Below are 20586 nucleotides of genomic sequence, written 5' to 3'. Positions count from 1 at the left end.
TTAACAAAAACGGGATTGCTGCAAAAATTGGTGCCTAAAGTGGAAAATGGGTAAATTTGTCCGTACCCCTCAAAAAAGTTAAACTAACATCAGATAACAGTATCAAAGTTTATTATTGGTTATAATAAACATATTTCTGATAACTTGGGGTACATAAATAACGGGTATAAATATATATTTGGGTGATTTCAGGGGTCTTTTTAAAAAAAGTGGAAACAGACCGATTACTCCCACCTGCAAGTCTAAAAATACCTGTTCCACTCATAAAGCACCACAATATACCTGTCCTATACCTTGTACCCCAATTTCCATCATTTTACACTTTTTCATCCCAAAAATGACATTGGCCAATTAAAAATAATTAAAAACTAAAAGTGCCTAATTAAGGTGGTATCCGTTCACATGGTCGACAGTCATTAGGTCGACCACTATTGGTCGACATTGGCATGGTCGACATGGACACATGGTCGACACATGAAAATGGTCGCCACATGAAAGGTCGACATATGAAAAGGTCGACATGGGTTTTTTAACTTTTTTTTCTTTTGGGGAACTTTTCCATACTTTACGATCCACATGGACTACGATTGGAACGGTAAAGTGTGCCGAGCGAATCGGTAGCGGAGCGAAGGCACCATGCCCAAAAAACGACACCAAAAAAAGTTAAAAAACTCATGTCGACCTTTTCATATGTCGACCTTTCATGTGTCGACCATTTTCATGTGTCGACCATGTGTCCATGTCGACCATGTCAATGTCGACCAATAGTGGTCGACCTAATGACTGTCGACCATAACATGGTCGACCATTCATACCGGAACCAATTAAGGTGCCCATACACTTATGAGATAATCGGTGCTATCCTTCGATTTCGACCACATCTGTGAGACAAATCGAAGGATTGTATGCACATTTTAGGTACCTTGAGACGCGATGCGCGGGCATGCCGCTCGAATATCGCGTCTCAAGATATTATGTGCTGCACTTAATATTTCTCACATCGCAGTGCGATCGCATGTGGTTTTAAAACTACATGAGATATATCAAGGCCGCTCCCACTCGCCGGTGACGTGCCCATCACGTGATTACCATGCGATCTATCGCAGGGCATCGCACAAGTGTATGGGCAGCATAAGTCATTCAGGGGGTTGTCCCAGGGGTTCAGAACCAAATTCCGACATTTTCAAGTTAAAATAAGAATTTTCCCCAAGTTTATCACCTCCTCAAGAGTTGGTGAATTGAAATTCACAGTAAAATTACTGCAAAAATGTTTTCACGGGCAATTGAATAGGCATTTGGTGAACTTATTTAGCATCTTTTTTGCCGCTAATTGAGTTCCCCCTATGTGTTTGCTAAATGCTGTATACCATATAGTCTGTCACTATATACAAGATTTACATTTAAGAGCTCAAAAGACAATGGGGTATATTTACTGAAGTGCAGGTTTTTAGAAGTGGAGATGCTGCCCATGGCAGCCAATCAGATTCTACTTATCATTTATCTAGCTCATTCAAGAAGAGAACAGCTAGAATCTGATTGGGTGCTATTGGCAACATCTCCTTTATAAAAACCCGCACTTTAGTAAATATACCCCATGAATTTTGGCATTTTATACAGGCATTGTTTTCTATTTGCTGTGCAGATCAGACCCCAATTGCCCCAGAGCCGTGAGTCCTCAAGCTTCATAGTGTCTCATTATAATACAGGTTGAGTATCCCATATCCAAATATTCCAAAATACGGAATATTCCGAAATACGGGATTTTTTGAGTGAGAGTGAGATAGTGAAACCTTTTCTTTTCTGATGGCTCAATGTACACAAACTTTGTTTAATACACAAAGTTATTAAAAATATTGGCTAAAATGACCTTCAGGCTGTGTGTATAAGGTGTACATGTAACATAAATGTATTCTGTGCTTAGACCTACAGTAGGTCCCATCTCCATGATATCTCATTATGCTATGCAATTATTCCAAAATACGGAAAAATACGATATCCAAAATACTTCTGGTCCCAAGCATTTTGGATAAGGCATACTCAACCTGTAATGTTTTCATATTAGCGTATACTCTCCTGACATCCCATCATATATGAGTTTGTGTAAAGTGGACGGAGATAAAGTACCAGCCAATCAGCTAACTGCCATGCTACAGGCTGTGTTTGAAAAATGACAGGTGCTGATTGGTTGTTACTTTATCTCCCTCCACTTTACAGTATCTCTCTCCCAGTCTTAAGTTGGTTACATAGTGGAGCGATGTTGTCCCGATATGTCTTTTCCAGCCAAATTGTAACAACATATCAGGCATATCGCTTAGTGTATATGCCCAATGTGCCGGTACCTGCGGTCGCTAGTGATGTCGCCCGGTCGGCCCTGCTGCACGGCCAACCATTCAATAACGCTAGCGACCTGTTCTATGTAAATGAAGGACAGAGCAATATGTCGCTCCGTCCTTCATACATCATTCTGATGTGTCTGATTTGTACCCAGGCGGGCCGATATATCGACTGGGTACAGGTCACCTAGTGTGTACCCAGCTTTAGTTCATAGACCACTTAGTCACAAAAATATAGGGGGGGGGAATATAAAAAATTCTGTTGAAACAGAAAGTTGGCCAAGGAACCTGGATCTCTGCCCGGCCTGACCAGGGCCTATGTGATCTTACATTGATTTGGGCTTGGATGCATTCTTAAGGCTTGGCACAAATAACTTACTATCCTTTAAATAGTATATATAAAGTAGAAGATACAACACATTTGGTAGCAAAATTTTTGGCTGAACACTTCCTGCTGTAGCCCAGTCTGTTCATACAGAACACAGAGCAGTCAGAGAGTGGGAGTCATGAGTGGGGCTCGGCTGGCTTATTAATTCATTTCGATGTTTAACATGCCATTAATGGAAAGTATTTTGCTTGTTCCTATCATTTTTGTAGGGCCGAAATGATACATTATTCTTAAAATAATATTTGTTATGCTGCTTTTTTTTTCTTTTCTTTTTTTTTTTAAGTCAGCGTAATTACAGTTTAGGCCAGTAGCTGACAATGTTTTGCCAATAGTCACAAAGCTGTAACTAGAGCACCCATTGTGGGGCAACAGGGAAAGTTTTCCTTTTTTTCTTTTTCTTTTTTAAATTTCTTTTAAGAACATCATCTTCCCGATGTCGCCAGGTTCAATTGCCACCAATGTGCTTTACGATGCATTTTTTAAATTGTCATCTTTTTTTTTACGCCACTCTCTCTGTAATACATCTGTGCGGAGACGGTATAGAGGGGGCAGTGTTTGTCACCAGATTTTTTTTATCAACAGACCTGAAAAGTTTAATTCCTACCATAGGTGACCTTCAACATCAGCAAAGAAGGAAATGCTCTTGTAATGGGGCCTTTAATTCTTACAGTTGTAGCAGAAACGAACACAGAGAGAATGCAGTTGCACATAGTGTTATCAGAGCTAAGGCCATAACTTATGCTAGAACCAAGAATGACATCAGCATAGCTAATATTGGCTTTGTCAATATGCAAAGGGGTCAGTTCAGTTTATTGCAATGTTAATAGCGCCGAGAAGGAGGTCCCAGCGCTAATCAATTCAGTATGTAGTGACAGCCGACGATAGGATTTTTTCTGTGAGCAGAAATTCGACAAAAGTGCCGAAACAATGCAGATTTCTGCCCTTAGTGCAGCGGAAACAGCATTGCGCCAGGCACTTAAGTCGGAGATTGTCGGGTCTCCTGACAAAACACCCTGTTTAGTCCGGGAAAACAGGCATTCTCCGACTTCCCATCATGCTGAATTGAATCGCACCAAGAGCTAATTCCCGGTGCTATTCAACTCACATTGTATTGAATTGAGCCCAAAGTGAGCAGTAGAATGCTTTATATCGAACCAACAGATGATCATCACACCCATTAACCACACTTATTTAAGTAATTCTATAACATTTTTTAAGCTTTGTAAAGCCAATTCTGGGGTAGAAAAGTCATAGTGTGACAAGTCATAACATTGTCTATGTCTAAATCAGTTTGTCTCTCATGAACAAAAACTTTGAACTATTAGAGGATCATCTACTTGAATATCGTCATCTGATTGTGTGTCCAATTTGTAGATGGTTGTTGGGTTTCGTCTGAAGATGTAGGACAGAACAAATGACCTGGCGGCATTGTTTAAGTCTTTGTTTTTTTTGTTTTTTTTTACCCATATTTGTATTTGAATGAGGTACTGTAGCTAATGGAAAATCCTCAATGGCTGTCTTTTTGCATTCCGTGTTAACTATTAGATTGTTATTTCTAATCGTTGGTCATAAATGTATGGTCCTATTTATTTCCTAGATGTTATCAGTTTGTTACATGGTGCGGCTGTTACTGTTTCTGCATTGTGAGTGCAATCAACAAAACCGATGATGATGATGATGAAGAAGAAAATATAGCTGATTATGTTTCTTTTATTTATTTATTTATTGTATTCAAGTAAGTTCTACAGCCTCAGTTAGTGGACAGTTTTTGTTTCCTTAGACACGTTAATCACAAGTATTGTTGATATATTGCCAGTAGGTTATGCAGTCCAATAAGGTAAAGATTCTTAATGTTAAAAAACATATATTACACAATGTGTCTCAAGGCCCAGTTACATTTTCGGCTTATGGGTGCTGATGCTGTTATAGCTTAAGGTCTCAGAATAACACCACATGTAAAGGGCTCAGTGTTTGAGCTGACCAACCTGAGTAGAGTTGAGGTCAGTTCCCTGATGATAACATAGGTTGGTTGTCACAGCAGACTGGAGGGCCCAAATTCAGTGCTCTGGTTAGAGGAATTAGGTGAGTATAAATTAAGATTCTTGTTTATGGATTGCGGGTGAAATTAATGGCAGCTCCCAAATGAGTGTGCAGACAGTGAGCCCACAAGTGACTCTGCTGACACAGTCGGCTCTTGTTCCTTGTAGACCAGGTAGTAATTCAGCCACTCCAGACATTTCATGCTAGTTACTGAATTTCAAGGGCCTAACAGGGTTGGGCTCAACTGTACCTCTAGCAACATGAATATGAACTGTACCTCTAGCAACATGAATATGAACTGTACCTCTAGCAACATGAATATGAACTGTACCTCTAGCAACATGAATATGAACTGTACCTCTAGCAACATGAAATGTGGCTCTGCCAGGTGAGATGCCTCTGTCGACTTGATGGGGTATATTATTTTTCCTCACTGCAGTGGGAAGAATACTGGGATAGGCTCAGGTTGTAATGAATATATCCAGCCATGTTGGATGCGTTCCTCCACTCTTAGAGCTCGTGCCAAACAATACACAATGTTGCTCATATTGAGGATGATCGTATATTGCCATTTTGGAGTGCATAAAAGGTTGATTATAAATTTTTCCAAATGGGGCTACTTCCACAGACGTCCTCCCTGTTTTGCCGCATCACCATGGCTGTCTATAATTGCTCTGCTTAAGTAGATGCTCATAAGAAGTGCACAGTAACCATGAATTACACAGTAGGTCATGGGTCTTCAACCTGCAGTCCTCCAGCTGCTGTGGAACTACACATCCTAGCATGACCTGCCTCAGTTTTAGCATGCCTTAATAGCAAAACTGTGTCAGGACATGCTGGGATGTGTAGTTCCACAGGTTGAAGACCCATGCAGTAGGTCTTCCTTGCCAGTAACAATGAGAAGGACCAAAATATTCTATACAGTATGTTCCTACCCTCAATACTCTAGCGACAGTAATAATGTACCTACAGTATGTATTCTAGTACAGTCACCGGACAAAACGCTGAGTTCAATATACAGATTTGCCAGAGCAGGTTTGTATTTTAGTTTGTCAAAATGCTCAAAATATATTTCATGGTTGCATAGGCAGCCAGCATTGATCTATAGTTGTGTTTTTCCATGTTATTATATTATATAGAAATCTCTTGACTTTAACACATTATACGTACAATACAATAATATTTTACTTTTCGTACCAATAAAGATAGTTGCCAAAACACTGAGAACATGTTTTTGAGCGGTAATCATCGCGGCAATTCCTGCCAGTTGGCCACAAAGTCCTGCTCCTGAAGGTTTCGTTAAAACTGCATGTCATTAACTGGACAGTGCGTGTCTATTTCACTAGGTGAAAGATGTGGTGGCCCAGCATACGAAAGAGTGGTCAGACTTAATCAGCACGCAGAGTGCCGAAGAGCAGGAACTCCGAGATCTACACATAAGTCAACAGTGTGACCTGCTGAAAAAACTTCTGCTCTCCGTCCAAGAACAACAGACACAGCAGCTGAAACTTTCCCATGACCGGTGAGCAAACAGAACCATTATATACATTTATAAATTGCCAGAATCTGATGTCAATTCATTGTACCATTTAGTAAAACCACCAACCACTCAGGGATTAGTTCAGTGATGGGCAAATGGCAAACCTAGAGCCTTTGTGCGGTCCCAGCTCCTTCCTGCTTTACTATTCTGTTTGTGCGGCCCCAGCTCCTTCCTGCTTTGCTATTACATTTGTTTGTGCGGCCCAAGCTCCTTCCTGCTTTGTTATTCTATTTGTTTGTGCGGCCCCAGCACCTTCCTGCTTTGCTATTACATTTGTTTGTGCGGCCCAAGCTCCTTCCTGCTTTGTTATTCTATTTGTTTGTGCGGCCCCAGCTCCTTCCTGCTTTGCTATTATATTTGTTTGTGCGGCCCCAGCTCCTTCCTGCTTTACTATTCTGTTTGTGCCGCCCCAGCTCCTTCCTGCTTTGCTATTTTATTTGTTTGTGCGGCCCCAGCTCCTTCCTGCTTTGCTATTCTATTTGTTTGTACAGCCCCAGCTCCTTGCTACAGTACGTTGCTATTTTATTATTTTGTGCGGCCCAGGCTCCTTCCTGCTTTGCTATTGTATTTATTTGTGCTGTCCCAGCTCCTTCCTGCTTTGCTATTCTATTTGTTTGTGCATCCCCAGTTCGTTCCTGCTTTGCTATAATATTTGTTTGTAAAGGGGGGTACACACGGAGAGATCTGTTCTTAAAGTCTAACCAATCTGACTAGATTGCGTAGATTTTAAGCATGGATCTCTCGTGTGTATGCCCCCAGCGATAGCGATGCGCGGCCCCGCGTATCGCTATCGCCGGTGCCAGATTGGCCTGCATGCAGGCACAATCTAGCACATCGCTCATTTCATCCGCAGGATGAAATGAGCGCTGCCGCCCCTCCCCCCTCGCTCAGCACACATCGCGCTGTGTTGAGCGGGGTTTGGGGGGGAGATGTGTGCTGAGCGGTCTGTGACAGATCGCTCAGCACACATCTCTCTAGTCTAGTGTGTACTGCCCTTTATAATTTGTATGCTTACTTTACAATGCCTGCTGGTAAGTTATTACAGATAGGTGTCTCTTTCATTGTTTACGTTTCTTGATTTCATTAAGTACTATGATTAGGACTAATGTGTGAAGGTCAGGCAGATAAGTTACAGAGTACATTTTGTAGAGTATGGCTTTTACTGGATATGTTTTGTCTCCTAAATACGGTATGCTTGTGTATTCACAGAGAGAGCAAGGAGATGAGGGCGAATCAAGCTAAAATATCCATGGAGAACAGCAAAGCCATAAGCCATGATAAATCTATCAAAAATAAAGCCGAACGGGAAAGGTACATGTTTTCATCCATAAACAGCAGGATGTGGATGACAGGCTGCATTTGGTAGATATTAGTTCATATCATTGTTTGCTAATTGAAAACTTCCAATTAGTTCTTTGGGGGAGGGGGTGGGCGGTGTAGTGCCGGAAGAAGTCCTCTTGATTTTAACTAAAACAAAAAAGAATTTAGAAAACTACATTCTTGCTTTGGAGGTGCGTGAAAACAGACACGGCAATTTGTATAGAAATCACCGCTTCTCATTTTCTCTCCTCTAATTGAATAGGAAAACCCAGCGACTGCGGGAAAAACCCTGCACCTCAGGTTTTTTTTAAATGTACCATTCTCAATTCAATCCCCCAATTTATGTCATTCATCTTAGTCTTTGCCCCATTGGAGCTTACAGGGTAAATTCCTAAACATACTGTACAAGCGCATAGAGTAGTGTATAGCATATAGTAAAAGACACCTGACCATGCGGTGGATTACAGCGGTAGTTATCGTACAGTCTGATTCACCCTGTAAAGCAGACCTCTCTCTGCAGCGTTGCATAATGTATACAGCCAAGACTGATACCGCAAACACTCTGCACTATCTATACACACATTACCAATGTGTATCACAGGCCATGGGTTGTAGCACTACTGCTGGTAGTGTTTATGCAGCATGCTGCATTGTGTTACTGTGATGTTCCTTTTCCCCCAGACTACATTTTCTACATATTATATTTTTCAGGCGAGTGAGGGAATTAAACAGCAGCAACACAAAGAAATTCCTGGAAGAGAGGAAACGAGTAAGTAGGAGTGAGTCACAGTTCTGCCCTGCACAAGAGACTCGCTATGTGCTGCCTCTTCATCTCATGAGCCATCTTGTAGCTCATTCCTCCTACACTTTATATACAGCTGGGCGCTTCTTCGCTGCTGTACCGCCGTTAGGAATAAAGAACCTACAGAAGAAATATGTTTACAAAGGTCTTTCGGGGAGATGTACTGTATTAAACCATAGCAACCAGATCTATTGTCCATAGCAACTATTCAGATTGCAAGTCATTTCTCATATGTTGTGAGATAAATGATAGCTCAAATCTGATTAGTTGCTATGGGCAACTTGTCTCTCTCGAAGGTACAAAACATTGCCCCCGTTATGAGCACTGATGCATCCAATCACACATTTACTATAATTTTCTATACTGAATTCTGCGGGGGGAAGTCAATTGTATCGCACCCAATCTCCCGTCTAAAGTGACGGGAGATCGCAGGGGGTGATATTCAGTTGATGTCACCTATCGCGTTGATTGCGCCCATTAGTGTTGGCCTAAACACGAATAAACTAATGGTCGCGATCGGGAAAAGTGCTGTTTGATGCAGTATTCTCAGATACGGGTGTGCAAGTGCTCACTGATGTAGTTTTCTCAGATACAGGTGTGCAAGTGCTCACTGATGCACTATTCTCAAAAATGGGTGTGACAGTGCTCACTGATGCAATATTCTCAGATACGGATGTGCCAGTGCTCACTGATGCCGTATTCCCAGATACGGGAGTGCCAGTGCTCACTGATGCAGTTTTCTCAGATATGGGTGTGCAAGTGCTCACTGATGCAGTATTCCCAGAAATTGGTGTGCAAGTGCTCACTGATGCAGTATTCTCAGATACGGTTGTACCAGTGCTCACTGATGCAGTATTCCCAGATATTGGTGTGCAAGTGCTCACTGATGCAGTATTCTCAGATACAGGTGTGCCAGTGCTCACTGATGTAATATTCTCAGATACGAGTGTTCAAATGCTCACTGATGCAATATTCTCGGATACAAGTGTGCTAGTGGCCCCTTTTCAATTTTGGAAAGCAAACCAAAGGGTGTTAATAATATATGATAAATATTTAGGTAAGCCTACTATTGAAATTCTAGTATTTATAACAGAATATAGGGACACATTTGCTTATATACACCTTTACTATGCATGGCCTATGTTAAATGCTGCTTCCCGCCTCTCCAGAAAATGTCAGATGTGCGCGCAGGTCAGCAATTGCTCCTGTTCGTGCATTCAGTTTCTGAGCTTGTGCAGAGCTAAATAAATCCAAGATGCTCTGCACAAACTGACATTGCACTTGTTCTGCATCAAACCCCTATGCTTTAACTACTTTCCTGGCATCATCGCATCATGTGCGACCAGGCCAGCAAGTGCATTACCTGATCTGGTCACAAACAATGCAATCAGTCAGATACATAGCGTAAACGGCTGCCGGAAGATAATCTTCCTGCAGCATTCACTCACAGAGGGACTTCCCGGCCCCTCTGTCTTCCTACACTCTCCCCCAGTGTCTGCCGTGCTGCCACTCACTGCTGTTCGGTCAGATCAGCAGCGATCGGCCGATAGTAGCCATCACAGACATATTTCTGGCGTCTCTGGACTGTGCTTCTGAAGGATAAAGAATAAAGATCACATGCAATTGTGCTTAAAATGAACACAAACCGTTGATGTAGTATAAGAATAGATGGAGAGAGAAGTATAATGGCAGGTTTTAAGTTTCCATGACAACCACTTCAGCCTGTCACTGCTCTGCTCAGCGAAATGTCTTTTTCTGTGACACATCTAACAACAAAATAACAGACTACACAACGGTTGTTAAATGACAAAATGATGAAAGCTTTAATTTTGGTGCCCTGATTAACAACAGTGATATTTAACGTTTTTCTGGCTTCTTTTAGCTGGCAATGAAACAATCAAAGGAAATGGACCAGTTGAAGAAAGCGCAGCTGGAGCATCTGGAAATCCTGGAGAAGCAGAATGAACAGGTACTGGTAAGAGGAGCAGAGATTCTAAACTCCAGTCCTTGAGATCCTGTAAGTTGATAGAGTAGGTTTTTAGGATATCCTGGTGTCAGTCCAGCTTGGAGAATTAATGGTTCAGTGGGTTAGTGGATCGCTGATTCTTTTATTTCCCTAAATCCTGCTCGGTTGGACTACACGTGATTAGTCTGATAATACTGTACCAGCCGCCCCCCCCTTCCCCATGGAACCGACTATAAGTGTCAATCTACCATCTATCTCCTCTAGGTAGCATCTAATTGGGGATACTGTTACTTCTGTGGGACCATCAGGGAAGCATGCTTAATAACAGACACAAGTCACAGATTGGGTATGAGGTTTATTGTGGGAAATTACAGTGGTAGGAGGGGTGCAGGTAAACTTGAAATGTAGACAAACACTTGACAGGATAGATATACTTGAGATGCCGAAAACCTGAAGTGCAGATTAATTTGACAACACAGATTTTCTTGGCAAGGCGAACGAACCTGATAGGGCAGATTACTTTGACCATGCAGACATACTTAGCAATGCAGGTATCCAGGAATCTTAGTAAGGTAAAACATGATACATAAGGCCAAACAAAAGTTCAATGGCTTGGCAGATCCAGAAAACATGAACAGGTGACATTAACAGGAGCAGGAATCCAGGAAGGGATATGGTCTTTAGGTTTACCTAATTTAGGTCGACAGCCATTAGGTCGACCACTTTTAATTTTTTAAACTTTCTTATACTTTACGATTCACGTGGACTACGACTGGGAATAGTAACTTGTGCTGAGCGCAGCGGTAGGGGAGCGAGGCACCTCGCCTGCGAGGGGATATGGTACACTAATTGGGGTTCCAGGTCCCTTTTACGAACAAAGACACCAAAAATGTAAAAAAAAAACTCATGCCGACCTTTTAGCAGGTCGACCTGATGTCCATGTTGACCTTTTCCAGGTGTCGACATACTGCCTGTCAACCAATAGTGGTCGACCTAATGAGTGTCGACCTAAATTGGATCGATCCAACAAACTCATTCCTCTAGGAACCCTGGCAAGGCAAAACAGGTAAGAAAACATCAGTGAACATAAATGACCCAGCAATTAGTGCTGGGCTCAAACATACAGGAGTCAGGTGAAGTCCATGCTGGAATCCTGACACTACTTGCAATGCCGGCGCCGGGATCCGGAACGCTGGGATCCTGAACGAAGGACTGCCGGGACTGTAGACAGGTAATCCGTGGGTAGTGGTGGGGGGGAGGGGTTTAGGTTTAGGCTGCGGCGGGAGGGTTAGGCACCACCAGGGAGGGTTAGGCTGCATGGGGGGATATGGTTAGGGTTAAGCTGCGGGTAAGGAAGATTAGGGTTATGGAGGTTAGGGATTAGGGGCAGCATAGTTACCTAGTAGGTGTCGGAATCCCGATACCATCCCATCAAAAGCACGTAAACTGCAGCCAGACAATATCATGTACATTGCACTCTGCCATTATGTGTAAGGTATGTGCTATGCTATATTATTATGTATTGCTGGGTTTACAATATTATCTGTAACATGCACATACTTGCTAGTTAAGACACTGAGCATCCATTCAGAACAGTACTATGGGGGTAATTCCAAGTTGATCGCAGCAGGAAATTTTTTACCAGTTGGACAAAACCATGTGCACTGCAAGGGGGGGGGGGGGGGGGGGGGGGCAGATATAACATGTGTAGAGAGAGTTAGATTTGGGTGGGTTATTTTGTTTCTGTGCAGGGTAAATACTGGCTGCTTTATTTTTACACTGCAATTTAGATTGCAAATTGAACACACCACACCCAAATCTAACTCTCTCTGCACATGTTATATCTGCCTCCCCTGCAGTGCACATGGTTTTGCCCAACTGCTAAAAAAATTTCCTGCTGCGATCAACTTGGAATTACCCCCAATATCTCTATTTTGTCAAAATACATAATTTAAATTGCAATATTTTTAATAAATATGTATTTTTATGTACTGTATACAACATTACAAATACAGCAATGTTTGCCGTATGCTTTCTTACTAGAATACCAATTAAGGATTATTTTATAGCATTTTTAATGTTACAAAAATGAAAAACATTTTAACAGAATGTACCCTATTTTTATGTCACCCTAAATTCATATATGAGCAAATATACATTTATACTGTAGCTATACCATAATCTTGTCATCTTAAGTCCTCTTTGTTAACTCAAAGTCTACAGCAATTGAAACAATGAAGTTCAGTGGCCCATGGTGGTCATTCCGAGTTGTTCGCTCGTTGCCGTTTCTCGCAACAGAGCGATTAGGTAGAAAATGCGCATGTGCATGGTACGCAGCACGCATGCGCTTAGTTATTTAACACAAAACTTAGTAGATTTACACAATCTCGAGTGACGTTTTATCAACGCTCGAGTGATCTTAGTGTGATTGACAGGAAGTGGGTGTTTCTGGGCGGAAACTGGCCGTTTTCAGGGAGTGTGCTAAAAAAACGCAGGCGTTCCAGGTAAAAACGCAGGAGTGGCTGGAGAAACGGGGGAGTGGCTGGCCGAACGCAGGGCGTGTTTGTGACGTCAAACCAGGAACTAAACGGACTGAGGTGATCACAATCTAGGAGTAGGTCCGGAGCTACTCAGAAACTGCAAAGAATTATTTAGTAGCAGTTTTGCTAATCTTTCGTTCGCTATTCTGCTAAGCTAAGATACACTCCCAGAGGGCGGCGGCCTAGCGTTTGCAATGCTGCTAAAAGCAGCTAGCGAGCGAACAACTCGGAATGACCACCCATGTGCTGATGCTCCGACTGCTTAGCATATTAGCCGGGTTGATTAACATGCAGAACAGCCTGACCAGTATGCTAATCTCGGCCATTGTCTCTCCCCTGCTCCAAGTCCACACATTGCATCATTTACAAGCAGCAATGTAGGGCAGAGATACACAAAGAACTGTTCTGTGCACGACTAATGAGGGGCTTTTCTGTCTGTCACTCTCCTGGGAAATAATATTTAGCTACAGACTTTTGTTCTTAACAATAGAGGACCTGTTACTGAGGTACATTTATCACACATAGGTCCTCATTGTGGCCCAGCAACAAGCTGTAAAGCAGTTGTATGATTCACATCGGAATCTGACTTATGTTACCTTGCGTTGTACACTTGAATATCGCTGCTTCACACATTCTCCAGGTTTCAATGTTTGTGCTTTCTGTTTTTTTTTTCTTTGCTCCATATCATAATTTTGACATTTTTTGTTGTTTTTGTACAAACAGCTTTTGAAATCGTCTCATGCAGTGTCTCACTCGCAAGGTATGACTGACCTCCTCATTATTGTTTTTCTGTTGCTGCTATTTTCTTTTGATTCACCCATAGGAATAATTACCTAACCACCTTGTGACGAAACTCTCCTATAAATGTATGTTGTGCATTTGATGAAGTACTGTATGTACGGGTTGGGTATGGGATCCCGGCAGTCAGAATACCGACAGCGACATCACAACTGCCAAACTTGTACGTGACTAAACTAACCCCTTACCATACCCGTCCTTGCAGCCTAACCCTCCCCTCCTGCATCCTAACCCTGCCTCCCTACAGCCTGACCCTAACCTTCCACAGCCTCCCCCTAACCCTCCACCTAGTGCCTAGCCCTAACCTCCCTCTCACACCCGAAAACCCCCCACCTCCTGACAGGAGTTGCGATTCCGGCAACGGTCTTCTGACCACCAGCATCCCGCCCATTGGGATGTCAACTACATCCCGTGTGTACATATACACAATATGGCCAAAAGTATGTTCACACCCCTTATAACTGGTTTGTTTGCCCATTTCCGCAACACCCATTGATAGCCAGTTAATAAAATAAAGCCAAGCAGTTTTCATAGTGAAGCAATAGAATGGGCTAACTTACTCATCCGCTCAGTGGTTTTCACCTTGATGCTGTCCTAGGAGGCGTACTTTCAAAAAACTCAAGTTTGTCAAACTGAGCTGCCCCAGTCCACTTTAAGTGCCGTTATTGTGAGTTTGTAGCACCTAGGAGTGACAACAGCAAAGTCAGGAAGCTCACCGTACAGGGCCCCCAACTGCTGAAGCCCGTAACACGTAGAAACCACCTGTCCTTTAGTTGCAGCACTCACTGCTCAGTTCCAAACTGCCTCTAGAAGCCGTGCCGGCACAAGACTGGAAATCACCATCTGCAAAGCCAGGTGTTGGCTGGAATGGTGTATGATGCAAGTATGATTTGGGAGTTCTAAAGAATAGTACATACCCTGCTGTAATGTAAAACAGTATCAGAAGAAACCTTAGAAACCTCTGTTTCCTGTGGCCTCATACTTTTATTGATCAATTGATTTCTACTTATTTCTAATATTTTTACAGTAGAGTGTAGTGTACTGTACATTATTCCAGCAATAACCCATGTATTCACACTGTTATCTAGTATAGCCTCCATGTAAGAAACATTTCTCTATCGTCCTAGTGGATGCTGGGGTTCCTGAAAGGACCATGGGGGGATAGCGGCTCCGCAGGAGACAGGGCACAAAAAGTAAAGCTTTAGGATCAGGTGGTGTGCACTGGCTCCTCCCCCTATGACCCTCCTCCAAGCCAGTTAGATTTTTGTGCCCGGCCGAGAAGGGTGCAATCTAGGTGGCTCTCCTAAAGAGCTGCTTAGGAAAGTTTAGCTTAGGTTTTTTATTTTACAGTGAGTCCTGCTGGCAACAGGATCACTGCAACGAGGGACTTAGGGGAGAAGAAGTGAACTCACCTGCGTGCAGGATGGATTGGCTTCTTGGCTACTGGACATCAGCTCCAGAGGGACGATCACAGGTACAGCCTGGATGGTCACCGGAGCCTTGCCGCCGGCCCCCTTGCAGATGCTGAAGTAAGAAGAGGTCCAGAATCGGCGGCAGAAGACTCCTCAGTCTTCTAAAGGTAGCGCACAGCACTGCAGCTGTGCGCCATTTTCCTCTCAGCACACTTCACACGGCAGTCACTGAGGGTGCAGGGCGCTGGGAGGGGGGCGCCCTGGGAGGCAAATGAATACCTATTTTGGCTAAAAATACCTCACATATAGCCTCCGGAGGCTATATGGAGATATTTAACCCCTGCCAGAATCCGTTAAGAGCGGGAGACGAGGCCGCCGAAAAAGGGGCGGGGCCTATCTCCTCAGCACACAGCGCCATTTTCCCTCACAGAAAGGCTGGAGGGAAGGCTCCCAGGCTCTCCCCTGCACTGCACTACAGAAACAGGGTTAAAACAGAGAGGGGGGGCACTAATTTGGCGATATGCTTATATATATATTAAGATGCTATAAGGGAAAACACTTATATAAGGTTGTCCCTATATAATTATAGCGTTTTTGGTGTGTGCTGGCAAACTCTCCCTCTGTCTCTCCAAAGGGCTAGTGGGTCCTGTCCTCTATCAGAGCATTCCCTGTGTGTGTGCTGTGTGTCGGTACGTGTGTGTCGACAGGTAGGAGGACGATGTTGGTGAGGAGGCGGAGCAATTGCCTGTAATGGTGATGTCACTCTCTAGGGAGTCGACACCGGAATGGATGGCTTATTTAGGAAATTACGTGATAATGTCAACACGCTGCAAGGTCGGTTGACGACATGAGACGGCCGACAAACAATTAGTACGGTCCAGACGTCTCAAAAACACCGTCAAGGGTTTTAAAACGCCCGTTTACTTTAGTCGGTCGACACAGACACAGACAGGGACACTGAATCCAGTGTCGACGGTGAATAAACAAACGTATTCCTTATTAGGGCCACACGTTAAAGGCAATGAAGGAGGTGTTACGTATTTCTGATACTACAAGTACCACAAAAGAGGGTATTATGTGGGATGTGAAAAAACTACCATAGTTTTTCCTGAATCAGATAAATTAAATAAAGTGTGTGATGATGCGTGGGTTCCCCCCGATAGAAAATTATGGGCGGTATACCCTTTCCCGCCAGAAGTTAGGGCGCGTTGGGAAACACCCTTTAAGGTGGATAAGGCGCTCACACGCTTATCAAAACAAGTGGCGGTACCGTCTATAGATAGGGCCGTCCTCAAGGACCAGCTGACAAGGCTGGAAAATATAATAAAAAGTATATACACACATACTGGTGTTATACTGCGGCCAGCGATCGCCTCAGCCTGGATGTGCAGAGCTAGGGTGGCTTGGTCGGATTCCCTGACTAAAAATATTGATACCCTTGACAGGGACAGTATTTTATTGACTATAGAGCATTTCTATATATGCGAGATGCACAGAGGGATATTTGCACTCTGGCATCATGAATAAACGCGATGTCCATAACTGCCAGAAGATGTTATGGACACGACAGTGGTCAGGTGATGCAGATTCCAAACGGCACAGTATGGCCGTATACAGGAAGAGGACTTGTTTGGGGTCGGTCCATCGGACCTGGTGGTCACGGCAACTGCTGGAAAATCCACCGTTTTTTACCCTAAGTCACATCTCTGCAGAAAAAGACACCGTCTTTTCAGCCTCAGTCCTCTCGTCCCTATAAGATCATATCTGCCCAGGGATAGAGGAAAGGGAAGAAGACTGCAGCAGGCAGCCCATTCCCAGGAACAGAAGCGTTCCACCGCGTCTGACAAGTTCTCAGCATGGCGCTGAGACCGTACAGGACCCCTGGATCCTACAAGTAGTATCTCGGGGGTACAGATGGGAATGTCGAGACGTTTCCCCTTCGCAGGCTCCTGAAGTCTGCTTTACCAAGTCTCCCTCCGACAAGGAGGTAGTATGGGAAAAAATTCACAAGCTGTATTCCCAGCAGGTGATAATTAAATTACCCCTCCTACTACAGAAAAGGGGTATTATTCCACACTATATTGTGGTACTGAAGCCAGAAGGCTAGGTGAGACTTATTCTAAAAATTTGTTTTTGAACACTTACAAAGGTTCAAATTAAGATGAAGTCACTCAGAGCAGTGATAACGAACCAGGAATAAGGGGACTATATAGTGTCCCGGGACATCAGGGATGCTTACCTCTATGTCCCAAATTTGCCCTTCTCACTAAGGGTACCTCAGGTTCGTGGTGCAGAACTGTCACTATCAGTTTCAGACGCTGCCGTTTGGATTGTCCACGGCACCCTGGGGTCTTTACCAAGGTAATGGCCGAATTGATGATTCTTCTTCGAAGAAAAGGCGTCTTAATTATCCCTTACTTGGACGATCTCCTGATAGGGGCATAGTCCAGGGAACAGTTGGAGGTCGGAGTAGCACTATCTCGGATACTGCTACAATCAGCACGGGTGGATTCTAAATATTCCAAAATCGCAGCTGATCCCGACGACACGTCTGCTGTGCCTAGGGATGATTCTGGACACAGTCCAGAAAAAGGTGTTTCTCCCGGAAGAGAAAGCCAGGGAGTTATCCGAGCAAGTCAGGAACCTCCTAAAAACAGTGCATCATTGCACAAGGGTCCTGGTAAAAATGGTGGCTTCCTACGAAGCAATTCCATTCGGCAGATTTCACGTAAGAACTTTTCAGTGGGATCTGCTGGACAAATGGTCCGGATCGCATCTTCAGATGCATCAGCGGATAACCCAATATCCAAGGACAAGGGTGTCTCTCCTGTGGTGGTTATAGAGTGCTCATCTTCTAGAGGGCAGCAGATTCGGCATTCAGGATTGGATGCTGGTAACCACGGAGCCCAGCCTGAGAGGCTGGGGAGCAGTCACACAAGGAAAAAATTTCCAGGGAGTGTGATCAAGTATGGAGACTTTTCTCCACATAAATATACTGGAGCTAAGGGTAAATTTATAATGCTCTAAGCTTAGCAAGACCTCTGCTTCAAGGTCAGCCGGTATTGATCCAGTGGGAAAAACATCACGGCAGTCGCCCACGTAAACAGACAGGGCGACACAAGAAGCAGGAGGGCAATGGCAGAAACTGCAAGGACTTTTCGCTGGGCGGAAAATCATGTGATAACACTGTCAGCAGTTTTTCATCCCGGGAATGGAAACTGGGAAGCAGACTTCCTCAGCACGACCTCCACCCGGGAGAGTGGAAACTTCATTGAGAAGTTTTTTCCACATGATTGTAAACCGTTGGGAAATACCAAAGGTGGACATGATGGCGTTCCGTCTGAACAAAAAACGGGACAGGTATTGCGCCAGGTCAAGAGACCCTCAGGCAATAGATGTGGACGTTCTGGTAACACCGTGGGTGTACCAGTCGGTGTATGTGTTCCCTCCTCTGCTTCTCATACCTAAGGTGCTGAGAATTATAAGACGTAGAGGAGTAAGAACTATACTCATGGCTCCGGATTGGCCAAGAAGGACTTGGTACCCGGAACTTCAAGAGATGCTTACAGAGGTCTTATGGCCTCTGCCGCTAAGAAGGGACTTGCTTCAGCAAGTACCATGTCTGTTCCAAGACTTACCGCAGCTGCGTTTGTCGGCATGGCGATGGAAAGCCGGATCCTAAGGGAAAAAAGGCATTCCGGAAGAGGTCATTCCTACCCTGGTCAAAGCCAGAAAGGAGGTGACCGCACAACATTATCACCACGTGTGGCGAAAATATGTTGCGTGGTGTGAGGCCAGGAAGGCCCCACAAAGAAATTTCAACTCGGTCGTTTCCTGCATTTCCTGCAAACAGGAGTGTCTATGGGCCTCAAATTGGGGTCCATTAAGGTTCAAATTCGGCCCTGTAAATTTTCTTCCAGAAAGAATTGGCTTCAGTTCCTGAAGTCCAGAAGTTTGTCAAGGGAGTATTGCATATACAAACCCCTTTTTTGTGCCTCCAGTGGCACTGTGGGATCTCAACGTAGTTCTGGGATTCCTCAAATCACATTGGTTTAAAACCAGTCAAATATGTGGATTTGAAGCATCTCACATAAAAAGTGACCATGCTCTTGGCCCTGGCCTGGACCAGGCGAGTGTCAAATTGGTGGTTTTTTCTCAAAAAAGCCCATATCTGTTTGTCCATTCGGACAGGGCAGAGCTGCGGACTCGTCCCCAGTTCTCTCCCTAAGGTGGTGTCAGTGTTTCACCTGAACCAGCTTATTGTGGTGCCTTGCACCTACTAGGGACTTGGAGGACTCCAAGTTGCTAGGAGTTGTCAGGGCCCTGAAAATATGTTCCAGGACAGCTGGAGTCAGAAAATCTGACTCGCTGTTTATACTGTATGCACCCAACAAGTTGGGTGCGCCTGCTTCTAAGCAGGCGATTGCTCGTTGGATTTGTAACACAATTCAACTTGCACATTCTGAGGCAGGCCTGCCACAGTCTAAATCGGTTAAGGCCCATTCCACAAGGAAGGTGGGCTCATCTTGGGCGGCTGCCCGAGAGGTCTCGGCATTACAACTCTGCCGAGCAGCTACGTGGTCAGGGGAGAACACGTTTGTAAAATTCTACAAATTTGATATCCTGGCAAAAGAGGACCTGGAGTTCTCTCATTCGGTGCTGCAGAGTCATCCGCACTCTCCCGCCCGTTTGGGAGCTTTGGTATAATCCCCATGGTCCTTTCAGGAACCCCAGCATCCACTAGGACGATAGAGAAAATAAGAATTTACTTACCGATAATTCTATTTCTCGGAGTCCGTAGTGGATGCTGGGCGCCCATCCCAAGTGCGGATTATCTGCAATACTTGTACATAGTTACAAAAATCGGGTTATTATTGTTGTGAGCCATCTTTTCAGAGGCTCCGCTGTTATCATACTGTTAACTGGGTTTAGATCACAAGTTGTACGGTGTGATTGGTGTGGCTGGTATGAGTCTTACCCGGGATTCATAATTCCTCCCTTATTGTGTACGCTCGTCCGGGCACAGTACCTAACTGGCTTGGAGGAGGGTCATAGGGGGAGGAGCCAGTGCACACCACCTGATCCTAAAGCTTTACTTTTTGTGCCCTGTCTCCTGCGGAGCCGCTATCCCCCCATGGTCCTTTCAGGAACCCCAGCATCCACTACGGACTCCGAGAAATAGAATTATCGGTAAGTAAATTCTTATTTTTACATTTCCCCTACTATGTATCACTTGACAATTTAGAGCTGTACATTTTTTTATATGCCATTGATTTCTTTGTACAGATGTGTCCTCAGACGCTATTGCGGCAGTCATGCCAAATATCCCTTATCGGCGTGCTGTGACCCATGCAATACGATTTGCGGGCATCTTAGTCATGATGTGATGCAGCTAACCCTCCTCACAGAATTGCACAGTTTCATATGATATGTTACACTTGTATATC

General features: G+C 44.1%; 1 protein-coding gene across 5 annotated transcripts in view; it reads left to right on the top strand.

Annotated features, from left to right (window-relative positions):
* PLCB4 (phospholipase C beta 4) overlaps window positions 1-20586 on the top strand; it is a 563803-nt gene that overhangs the window by 528081 nt on the left and 15136 nt on the right. For 3 of the 5 annotated variants that reach the window (XM_063918578.1, XM_063918575.1, XM_063918574.1), the window contains 5 exons: window positions 6108-6283; window positions 7511-7612; window positions 8333-8390; window positions 10306-10398; window positions 13653-13689. In XM_063918578.1, the coding sequence (XP_063774648.1) occupies window positions 6108-6283; window positions 7511-7612; window positions 8333-8390; window positions 10306-10398; window positions 13653-13689 (466 nt within the window). The remainder of the gene's footprint in view (window positions 1-6107; window positions 6284-7510; window positions 7613-8332; window positions 8391-10305; window positions 10399-13652; window positions 13690-20586) is intronic. The other 2 variants (XM_063918576.1, XM_063918577.1) reach the window with 2 other exon arrangements.

Source organism: Pseudophryne corroboree, chromosome 4, assembly GCF_028390025.1.
Source record: "Pseudophryne corroboree isolate aPseCor3 chromosome 4, aPseCor3.hap2, whole genome shotgun sequence".
Lineage (NCBI taxonomy): Eukaryota > Metazoa > Chordata > Amphibia > Anura > Myobatrachidae > Pseudophryne > Pseudophryne corroboree.
Note: the sequence above shows the minus strand (reverse complement) of the source record. Positions and strands in the feature narration are given on the sequence as shown.